Source organism: Convolutriloba macropyga, chromosome 11 (genome assembly GCF_964194025.1).
Source record: "Convolutriloba macropyga chromosome 11, txConMacr16.3, whole genome shotgun sequence".
NCBI lineage: Eukaryota > Metazoa > Xenacoelomorpha > Acoela > Convolutidae > Convolutriloba > Convolutriloba macropyga.
The window spans coordinates 49,983,800-49,994,934 of NC_134478.1; the positions used below are offsets into that span (position 1 = coordinate 49,983,800).

The 11,135-nt window shown below is 40.4% G+C and overlaps 1 protein-coding gene across 1 annotated transcript in view; it reads left to right on the forward strand.

Moving 5' to 3' along the window:
• The first annotated feature begins 2,710 nt into the window (after positions 1-2,710).
• Positions 2,711-11,135, forward strand: part of LOC142349293 (uncharacterized) — a 13,755-nt gene continuing 5,330 nt past the window's right edge. Inside the window, exons 1-2 of the mRNA XM_075400763.1 lie at positions 2,711-2,981; positions 3,638-3,800. Of these exons, the coding sequence (XP_075256878.1) occupies positions 2,809-2,981; positions 3,638-3,800 (336 nt within the window). The 5' untranslated portion in view covers positions 2,711-2,808. The remainder of the gene's footprint in view (positions 2,982-3,637; positions 3,801-11,135) is intronic.

Sequence of the window (11,135 nt, forward strand, 5' to 3'; positions counted from 1 at the left end):
CCAAGTAACGTTGCTTGAGACACGCACTTCACAAGTTTTCAAACGCCCAATTTCAAAATTTGGCTCTGCATATATGCAAAACTGGCGCCCTATAGTCTGGCATTTCTGAGATTTGTCACTTGAAACTTGAGCAAGCGTGTTTTAAATATAGGTTTTGTGACTCTGATTAGGTAACAGAGAAAATGTGGTAGTAATCGAGAATCAAACAGTGGTTCGCGATGCACTTTAGTGGCTTCAGCTGGAGTAACCTAACCTTACTTGAAACACGATCGTTCAATTTTGAACTCTGTTGCAGCCCAGGTTGAGGTGCCATTCGGAAGTGACCTCTGATCAGACCAAGTCCAACGCACACGGTGTGTTCCCAGACCAAAATTACAGGGTCTGAGATTTGGTTCAAGCGCAAAATAAGTCTGGGGATGGTATGATCAGAGGTCAAATTGGTCTGGGGATGGTATGATCAGATGTTACTTCGGTCTGGGGATGGTAGGATCAGAGGTCATTTCGGTCTGGGAACGGTATAAACAGAGGTCATTTTGGTCTGGGGATGGTATAATCAGAGGTCATTTCGGTCTGGGGATTGTTTGATCAGAGGTCACGTTGGTTTGGGGATGGTATAATCAGAGGTCATTTCGGTGTGGGGATGGTATAATCAGAGGTCACTTTGGTCTGGGGATGGTATGATCAGAGGTCACTTTGGTATGGGGATGGCATGATCAGAGGTCACTTTGGTCTGGGGATGGTATAATCAGAGGTCATTTCGGTCTGGGGATGGTATGATCAGAGGTTACTTCGGTCTGGGGATGGTAGGATCAGAGGTCATTTCAGTCTGGGAATGGTATAATCTGAGGTCAATTCGGTCTGGAGATTGCTTGATCAGAGGTCACTAAGGTCTGGGGATGGTATGATCAGAGGTTACTTCGGTCTGGGGATGGTAGGATCAGAGGTCATTTCGGTCTGGGGATGGTAGAATCTGAGGTCATTTCAGTCTGGAGATTGCTTGATCAGAGGTCACTAAGGTCTAGGGATGGTATGATCAGAGGTTACTTCGGTCTGCGGATGGTAGGATCAGAGGTCATTTTGGTTTGGGGATGGTATATCAGAGGTCATTTCGGTGTGGGGATGGTATAATCAGAGGTCACTTTGGTCTGGGGATGGTATGATCAGAGGTCACTTTGTTATGGGGATGGCATGATCAGAGGTCACTTTGGTCTGGGGATGGTATAATCAGAGGTCATTTCGGTCTGGGGATTGTTTGATCAGAGGTCACTTTGGTCTGGTGATGGTATAATCACAGGTCATTTCGGTCTGGGGATGGTATGATCAAGGTCACTTTGGCCTGGGGATGGTATAATCAGAGGCCAGTTTGGTGTTGGGATGGTATGATCAGAGGTCACTTTGGTCTGGGGATGCTATGATCACAGGTCACTTTGGTCTGGGGATGGTATAATCAGAGGTCACTTTGGTCTGGGGATGGTATGGTCAGAGGCCACTTCGGTCTGGGGATGGTATGATCACAGGTCACTTCGGTCTGGTGATGGTATAATCAGAGGTCACTTCGGTCTGGGGATTGTTTGATCAGAGGTCATTTCGGTCTGGGGATGGTATGATCAGAGGTCACTTACATCGGGGGGTGGTATGATCAGATGTCAGTTCAGGATGGGTATGGCCTGATCAAAGTCGGATTCAAGCGCACATTAGTCAGAGAAAATTTTCAGCGCAATTGAGTCTGACCAGAGACCATTTCGAGCGGCAACTTTTTCTTTTGATTTTTTGCTTTTCTTAGCGAGAGATGTTGGCTCTGCCAAGAGGCAACAAAATGCAGCATTCTGATCACAGACACATCTACAGTCTGATGGCTTTGATCAGAACCAATGGGGTCCAACTGATAAATACTGCCGGTCACTTAAAAGTAAACTTTGTTTAGCTGTAGAACTCAACGTTTTATATGGAAAGCTGTCTAAATTCATCCATTGAGATCGAAATATGCGCTAATTGTATACTATATAATTTTTTTCCCAGCAGTTGGTTTTTTTTCTTAAGCAATATTTTTAACAATGCAAACATATATTTTTATGAAATGAATATATAACAAAATTAAAGAATTTCGTTCATAGTGAAAACTACTCACTGATCAGACTATTTCGAGCGCAATTGACTCTGATCAGAGTTGATTTCGAGCGAACAATAGTATGAGGTTTGGTCTGGGCCATGGTCGCACAATCGTCTGATCAGCGGTCACTTCCGTCTGGAAAGGTCTGATCAGAGAGAGCTTCGAGCACACTTCGAGCGCACACGGTATTTCGAGCGCTTTTTAGTCTGATCGAGGATACTTTGGTCTGGGATGGTCTGATCAGAGGTTACTTTCGTCTGACACGGTCTGATAAGAGATCACTTCCGGATGACACCTCAACCTGGGAGTACATGTTTAAATTTGGTATTGCATAATGTGGTCTTTCCCATTATAGCTCCTCCCCCAGGAAATTATGGGCCCCCTCATTATGGTATAATTAACGTGGTTGAGTGTGCTGTGGGTTAAATGACCAAAATGACGAGGGAGTGGGGGCTATAATTGGAAATACCCGCATAATCTGGCACTGCTGAGATCACGCTTTTTTACAACATACGCATCCGTGTTTCACTATTACCAATCGAAGTGCCTCGCAGTTTCAAAGCATAGCTTCTATTTACGTTTTAAGGAAACAATGAATGCACGTGCAATTTTACGCCGTTCAAACTCTTCAAAAAGGCCAGCACAAACGGCCGCTCATAAAACAAAGCTCAAATAAATTACCAAACACTTTTATAACAATGGCCAATTCTGAATCAAATAACAAACTACTCTTACGTGAAGATACAATTCCACGAGAGGCACCTTACTACTGCTTCGAATTCATAATTTATAACACAAAGCAAAGTTTTCAACTATTTTATGAACAAAATTTCCCCAAATTGTCACGATTATTTGCATTGGGACTTGGCAGGTTTGCTTTTTTCTAGTTCATCCGATTAGTATGTTAAAATAGGTTTGCAAAAAATGTAAATGCTACAGCGAATTACGCAAAAAAAAAAACGTTTTATAGATAATTCAGCCCTCTTTTTTGATTTTTAATCAAAAATTGAGGATGTATTTTTTTGGTGAACCAAAATAATTTTGATATGCAGTAGCTATTGAAAATTAACTGCGAAAAATTGTAAGTATAGCACAAGGGCGGATATAATATCTGGACGGGCTTTAGTTCGAAAGACTCCAAAATTTGTGTCTTTCCCATTATAGCCCCCCCCCCACCGTGAATTTACAGCCTCCCCATTATGGAATAATTACCATGATGGGGGGGGGGGGGGGTTAGGTTATCTGACCACTAAGCGGGGGCGGGGGGGGCTATAATGGGAAAGACTCAAAAATTTAAAAATTTACTGTCGCAAACATTAATAGGATCTTTTCGTTTGTGCCAACCACCCCCCCCCCCCCACCCCCAGCTTAGTAGGCGCATATTATGTGCACCCCCCAAACGCACGTGTCATGTTTTTACATAATGATTTACTATGTAATGGCACGTGCTCTGTAACTGGGGGCGCATAACGTACTGGGGGGGGGGGGGGACAAACTGAAAAGATCCCATTAATAATGCCAATTTAGATCTCTCTTTTTCGCCAATGCGTCCAAACAGCCTCTGGATCTGCAGTGTAAGTTTGTGGAGAAGAGATTCTGGTGGGACTTCAACTATGACAAGATGGAGAGGTGTCTCAATGCACACTCTCAACTCACATTCGGAGGGGGAGAGAGAATAGGCGTGTTCAAGGTAATAAATTTTATACTTTTTATAAACAGTCTCTCCCCCCCTCCCCAACTGTTCCACTGTTTTCAATGAGCCCCAATTACAAATTGGCAGTTTGTTAATTATATAACTGTGTGGGTGTGTGTGTGTGTGTGTGTGTATGTGCATGCGCACATTTGCGTGTGTGCGTGCGATCGTTTGTCTGTTCCTCTGTAAGAGTGTAGTGGTATGATGATACGTTTTTTAAATAGCCGCTAAGCGATAGCGGCTATTATTGGGGACATCTTGGTTTTTACAATTGCATGTATTTGGATTAAATTGGTGCGCTGTTTTCTTAAGATGTTTTCACTTCTTTCTAACGACATTTTAGCTTTCGAAGCGGGATAAACTGGTAAAACCGGTGGGAATTAAGTTGCAATAGAGGCCCTAATCAGACTATGGCAGTGCATTGAATCTTTAAAGTACTGAAGCTGCTAGCAACGTCAAAATTCAAGATGAAACGTCCTTTTTGGAGTTTTTGACAAAAAAACTGTCCGGTTTTTATATTTTTTGTGTCTAATTTTTTATTTTTTCCCCTCAATGAATGTTCTATTTAAAACTCCTAGTAGTCTCTTGTCTCTTGCCAGCTAAAGTTTCTTTTCAATCATGTTTTTTGAGGTATTTGTTTCGGTAATCCGAACCTAATTACGAAAAATAGCAGTTATGTTTGCAAATTTTTAAAATTTTTTTTGAAAATGTGCGTTATTCTTTGTTGAGGGGCCAGAAAGTGGTTAACTGAATAGTTTTAAGTGACAACATCCTTATTTTGAAGACTTCAATGTGAGGAATTTCAGCACAATTTCACTAAATTTTGACATTTTTTTCAAGTGTTTGTCTATTTTTGTCAGTTTTAAGTTTTTCACTTCTGGGGCCTATGAAAAGTTTTTAGTGCCTGAACAATTCAATTGTGTTTTTAGTGCCTGAACAATTAAATAGTGTTTTTCAGACGGACTGTTCTGGGATAGCCGTGGTTATGCCCTAAATGTTTATCCTTGGTGCAAGTTCACTGTCGCATGCGATTCGATCTTTACCCTGGTTTATCCGAAAAAGACTAAATCATCACATCCTTGCCATACCCGGTTTGTGCTTCAATCAGAAAAAAACAACAAACGGAAAACTGTTCAGTTCATACTCAGGAGATCTCTGCGACGTCGTACGGACATTATTATCTGGCACGATACGCTCAATAATTCGCTGACTCAACATAGAAGTAACAACTTCACTCATGTGTCGCCAGAAAGATTGAGGAAGATCTTATTGTCGTTTGGCAATCAGATACAAGGGGTCGTCCGTTGCACCTGTGAAGTTGCTCCAGATAGTTGGGGTCATATCAAAACCTTGAGAACCTAAGGTTTCCAAGTAGCAAACATTGTTCGTGAAATTCTGCCGAAGCAAAAATCTAACGATCCTGAAATCCTGACAGAGTATCTTCAGTTGCATCGAACTTCGAACGTTAGCAGCTGTGAAGAGAGTCAACGGTGAATTGAATCGCTTTGCCCAGAAAAACAAAAGACTTTCAAAAGCTCGTTGCGAAAAATCACTTCGCGACCAAAAAATCACTAAGAGCAAATAACTCTTGGTTCTCAGTTTATCATTTGATATAGCTTGAAAACTCATCTTGTGCTACTTCGGATTGGTTTGAGTACCTGGGCCTTATTATCACGTGCTGAGTTTATAGGCTGAAGTATTGTGGGGCAAAATAGCTCGCAACTCCGAAGGGAAATGCAAAACATGTAAAAGTCAAATCAAAATAGGAGAAGCTGTATACAACTGTATCTCTTGTGGATTGAAGAGGCACATGGAATGTGCTGGATTGGAAGAGGACGCCATAAAGGTGTTCTCAAGTCTGATGAGTAGGGTTTTACTCCTGTTTAACGAATGCGTGAATAAAGGGAAGAAAGAGCAAATCATCCAGAACTGCACAAAAGGGAACGTCAAAATTCAAGATGAAACGTCCTTTTTGGAGTTTTTGACGAAAAAATTGTCCGGTTTTTATATTTTTTGTGTCTAATATTTGATTTTTTCCCTAAATGAATGTCCAATTTAAAACTCCTAGAAGTCTCTTGCCAGCTAAAGTTTCTTTTCAATAATCTTTTTTGAGGTATTTGTTTCGGTAATCCGAACCTAATTACAAAAAATAGCAGTTATGTTTGCAAATTTTTTAAATTTTTTTTTTCTGAAAATGTGCGTTATTCTTTGTTGAGGGGCCAGAAAGTGGTTAACTGAATAGTTTTAAGTGACAATATCCTAATTTTGAAGACTTCAATGTGAGGAATTTCAGCAAATTTTCACTAAATTTTGACATTTTTTTCAAGTATTTGTCTATTTTTGTCAGTTTTAAGTTTTTCACTTTTGGGGCCTATGAAATGTTTTTAGTGCCTGAACAATTCAATAGTATTTTTAGTGCCTGAACAATTAAATATTGTTTTTCAGATGGACTGTTCTGGGATAGCCGTGGTTATCCCCTAAATGTTTATCCTTGGTGCATGTTCACTGTCGCATGCGATCCGATCTTTACCCTGGTTTATCCGAAAAAGACTAAATCGTGACATCCTTGCCATACCCGGTTTTAGCTTCAATCAGAAAAAAAACAACAAACGGAAAACTGTTCAGTTCATACTCAGGAGATCTCTGCGACGTCGTACGGACATTATTATCTGGCACGATACGCTCAATAATTCGCTGACTCAACATAGAAGTAACAACTTCACTCATGTGTCGCCAGAAAGATTGAGGAAGATCTTATTGTCGTTTGGCAATCAGATACAAGGGGTCGTCCGTTGCACCTGTGAAGTTGCTCCAGATAGTTGGTGTCATATCAAAACCTTGAGAACCTAAGGTTTCCAAGTAGCAAACATTGTTCGTGAAATTCTGCCGAAGCAAAAATCTAACGATCCTGAAATCCTGACAGAGTATCTTCAGTTGCATCGAACTTCGAACGTTAGCAGCTGTGAAGAGAGTCAACGGTGAATTGAATCGCTTTGCCCAGAAAAACAAAAGACTTTCAAAAGCTCGTTGGGAAAAATCACTTCGCGACCAAAAAATCACTAAGAGCAAATAACTCTTGGTTCTCAGTTTATCATTTGATATAGCTTGAAAACTCATCTTGTGCTACTTCGGATTGGTTTGAGTACCTGGGCCTTATTATCACGTGCTGAGTTTATAGGCTGAAGTATTGTGGGGCAAAATAGCTCGCAACTCCGAAGGGAAATGCAAAACATGTAAAAGTCAAATCAAAATAGGAGAAGCTGTATACAACTGTATCTCTTGTGGATTGAAGAGGCACATGGAATGTGCTGGATTGGAAGAGGACGCCATAAAGGTGTTCTCAAGTCTGATGAGTAGGGTTTTACTCCTGTTTAACGAATGCGTGAATAAAGGGAAGAAAGAGCAAATCATCCAGAACTGCACAAAAGGGAACGTCAAAATTCAAGATGAAACGTCCTTTTTGGAGTTTTTGACGAAAAAATTGTCCGGTTTTTATATTTTTTGTGTCTAATTTTTGATTTTTTTCCCTAAATGAATGTCCAATTTAAAACTCCTAGTAGTCTCTTGCCAGCTAAAGTTTCTTTTCAATAATCTTTTTTGAGGTATTTGTTTCGGTAATCCGAACCTAATTACAAAAAATAGCAGTTATGTTTGCAAATTTTTTAAATTTTTTTTTCTGAAAATGTGCGTTATTCTTTGTTGAGGGGCCAGAAAGTGGTTAACTGAATAGTTTTAAGTGACAATATCCTAATTTTGAAGACTTCAATGTGAGGAATTTCAGCAAATTTTCACTAAATTTTGACATTTTTTTCAAGTATTTGTCTATTTTTGTCAGTTTTAAGTTTTTCACTTTTGGGGCCTATGAAATGTTTTTAGTGCCTGAACAATTCAATAGTATTTTTAGTGCCTGAACAATTAAATATTGTTTTTCAGATGGACTGTTCTGGGATAGCCGTGGTTATCCCCTAAATGCTTATCCTCGGTGCATGTTCACTGTCGCATGCGATCCGATCTTTACCCTGGTTTATCCGAAAAAGACTAAATCGTGACATCCTTGCCGTACCCGGTTTTAGCTTCAATCAGAAAAAAAACAACAAACGGAAAACTGTTCAGTTCATACTCAGGAGATCTCTGCGACGTCGTACGGACATTATTATCTGGCACGATACGCTCAATAATTCGCTGACTCAACATAGAAGTAACAACTTCACTCATGTGTCGCCAGAAAGATTGAGGAAGATCTTATTGTCGTTTGGCAATCAGATACAAGGGGTCGTCCGTTGCACCTGTGAAGTTGCTCCAGATAGTTGGGGTCATATCAAAACCTTGAGAACCTAAGGTTTCCAAGTAGCAAACATTGTTCGTGAAATTCTGCCGAAGCAAAAATCTAACGATCCTGAAATCCTGACAGAGTATCTTCAGTTGCATCGAACTTCGAACGTTAGCAGCTGTGAAGAGAGTCAACGGTGAATTGAATCGCTTTGCCCAGAAAAACAAAAGACTTTCAAAAGCTCGTTGGGAAAAATCACTTCGCGACCAAAAAATCACTAAGAGCAAATAACTCTTGGTTCTCAGTTTATCATTTGATATAGCTTGAAAACTCATCTTGTGCTACTTCGGATTGGTTTGAGTACCTGGGCCTTATTATCACGTGCTGAGTTTATAGGCTGAAGTATTGTGGGGCAAAATGTCTCGCAACTCCGAAGGGAAATGCAAAACATGTAAAATTCAAATCAAAATAGGAGAAGCTGTATACAACTGTGTCTCTTGTGGATTGAAGAGGCACATGGAATGTGCTGGATTGGAAGAGGACGCCATAAAGGTGTTCTCAAGTCTGATGAGTAAGGTTTTACTCCTGTTTAACGAATGCGTGAATAAAGGGAAGAAAGAGCAAATCATCCAGAACTGCACAAAAGGGAACGTGGAAGGATAAACTTGACGACAAGCTCAACGAAAGCCTGAAAAAGATGGAGAACTCCCGAATCCAACAGATCGATCAGAAAATCGAAGCTGCTCTTGCAGGCAGCGAAGCGAAGACTGAGAAATCCATGGAGAAAATCCTTGAAGAGAAGATAGTAAAGAAAATTGTGAATGTGCAGAAAACGTCTGACAAACAGAAGGAAGTTCATCACAATATCTTGAAAACTTTCAGAATTCAAGGAATTCCAGGAAAGTTGGAAAAGAAAAAAGATGAGAGCTTGATTTCACTAAGTGAGAACATAAAAGAAATATTTGATGCAATCGAAGTCATTACGACGGTTGAGAATTTAAGAAGACTTGGAAGGTTTGACAAAGAACTCTCAAAGCCAAGAAGCGTTTTAGTAACTGTTCCCAACTGTTGGGACAAACGGAGGATTTTACCTAAAGCTAGAGAAAAGTAGAAACTACTTTCTGACCGCGGTTTTTATGTACTTCCATCACTAACTAAGGCAGAATCCGAAAAAGAGAATATGTGTCTCAAGAAGAGACGCGAGATGATAGAGAACTGAGCACCTGCAACCGAACTCAAAATTAGAAACTTTGAACTGCTTCACAACGGTACGAAAGTCGATTCGGAAGAACCATCCGATTGACTATAAAATTTGAATCTGATGTTAGTAAAAGCTCGTAGTCTTTTGAATTTTGATAGACGAACTAAATTTGCAAATGCTGTGATGACCTGTAGATACCCCATCGTCATCGATACGGAAACTTGGTGGAATGAAGACATAGAAGACTCAGAATTTAGGCTTCCTGGGTATATCTTACTGAGATGTGAAAGAGCTGTCAACAAAGACGGAAGTGTTTTGGTAGCTATCTAGAGCATCATCAGTGCAAAACGAATCAGTGACGATCTCCCGGATGGATGTGTTCTCACTATCGTTGACATACAACTGAAGAAATATCTTGTATGTGTCATCTACAATCCTCCACTCTCTAGCGCCTACAGATACACTTTTGCTGACTTTGAACAGTTACTCAGAGTTATTGAAGAATTCAAGCAATACGCATGTTTGATTTGCGGAGACTTCAACATATCAAAGGTCAACTGGAGCCTAAATCACAGTGCAGATGAGTACGAGCACTCGGTGATTGAAATGTTTGAAAGACGTAACTTTCACCAAATAGTGGACTTTAGTACTTGTGGAAAGAAAACACTAGATCTTGTGTTTGAACGGAAAGTGGAAAACACGACTGCCAAGATTGATCTTGTCTTCAGACAACTGTTTGACGTTTCAGATCGCGAACCGATATTAATATCGATAGAGGAACACAGGGAAGAACGCAAAACCCCTGTCTCCAATTTTTTCAGCTTTTGCAACGCCGATTACAATGCGATGCGGCGAGAAATGACCTTGTTCCCTTTCGAGGCTACATGCTTCACTAACATCGATCGCATGGTTGAAGAGTTTTATGATTACATTAAATCCGTAATAGAGAAACATTGTCCCAAACTTACTCAACATAGACAGCTTGTGCCTCCCTGGTTTTCTAGGGAGACCTCTCATACCATGAAGATGCTGAGCACTGTTCGGCGAGCTCAATGCAAGAAACCAAACAGCTTAGTGCTATCGAGAAATTTTGAGACTTAAAAAATATTACTTGAACTTGCAGAAGAAGATAGGTGTCAGTATCAACAGAAGCTTGTGACCACTGGTGATATGACAGTGATCTTCAAGCACTTAAAGAGCCCTGGAAAAACAGTAACCCTACCCAAAATACTTTCTCTAGAGGAAGAGACTGCCGATTCCACTCAACAGAAAGTAGACCTGCTCTTTAGGAACATCCAAAGATTAGGAAAAATCCCGAACTGTTGGAAAATTGGTGCTGTGTCGCCCATCCATAAAAAAGGCTGCAGAGCAAGTGTCAAAAAATACAGAACAGTGACATTGCTGTCTATAATTCGAAAGTACTTGAACGATGTATGTATGATCCGATCGAAAAACAGTTCTCGGATCATTTAACAACCAGTCAATATGGATTTGTGAAAAAACGATCCGTTGTGTCGAACATGCTCTGTTTCTTGAACGACGTTCAAGTTGCGTTGGAAGGAAACCGAAATTCGGTGTGTTCCTTATACACCGACTTCTCAAAAGCTTTCGATAAGGTCACGCATGCTGAATTGGTGATCAAAGTAAGGAGAATTGGAGTAGGCGGGTGAACTTAGTCTTCTCAAGGAGTATTTATGTAACCGTAAACAGTTCGTAAGATGTGATGGTGTCAGGTTTATGACCTTCTAAAAGTATCAAGTGGTGTTCCGCAGGGGTCAATTTTGGGCTTCTTACTCTTTTGCATCTTCATAAATGATTTGCCAACTTCCTTGATATCCAGCACCCTATATCTGTATGCAGA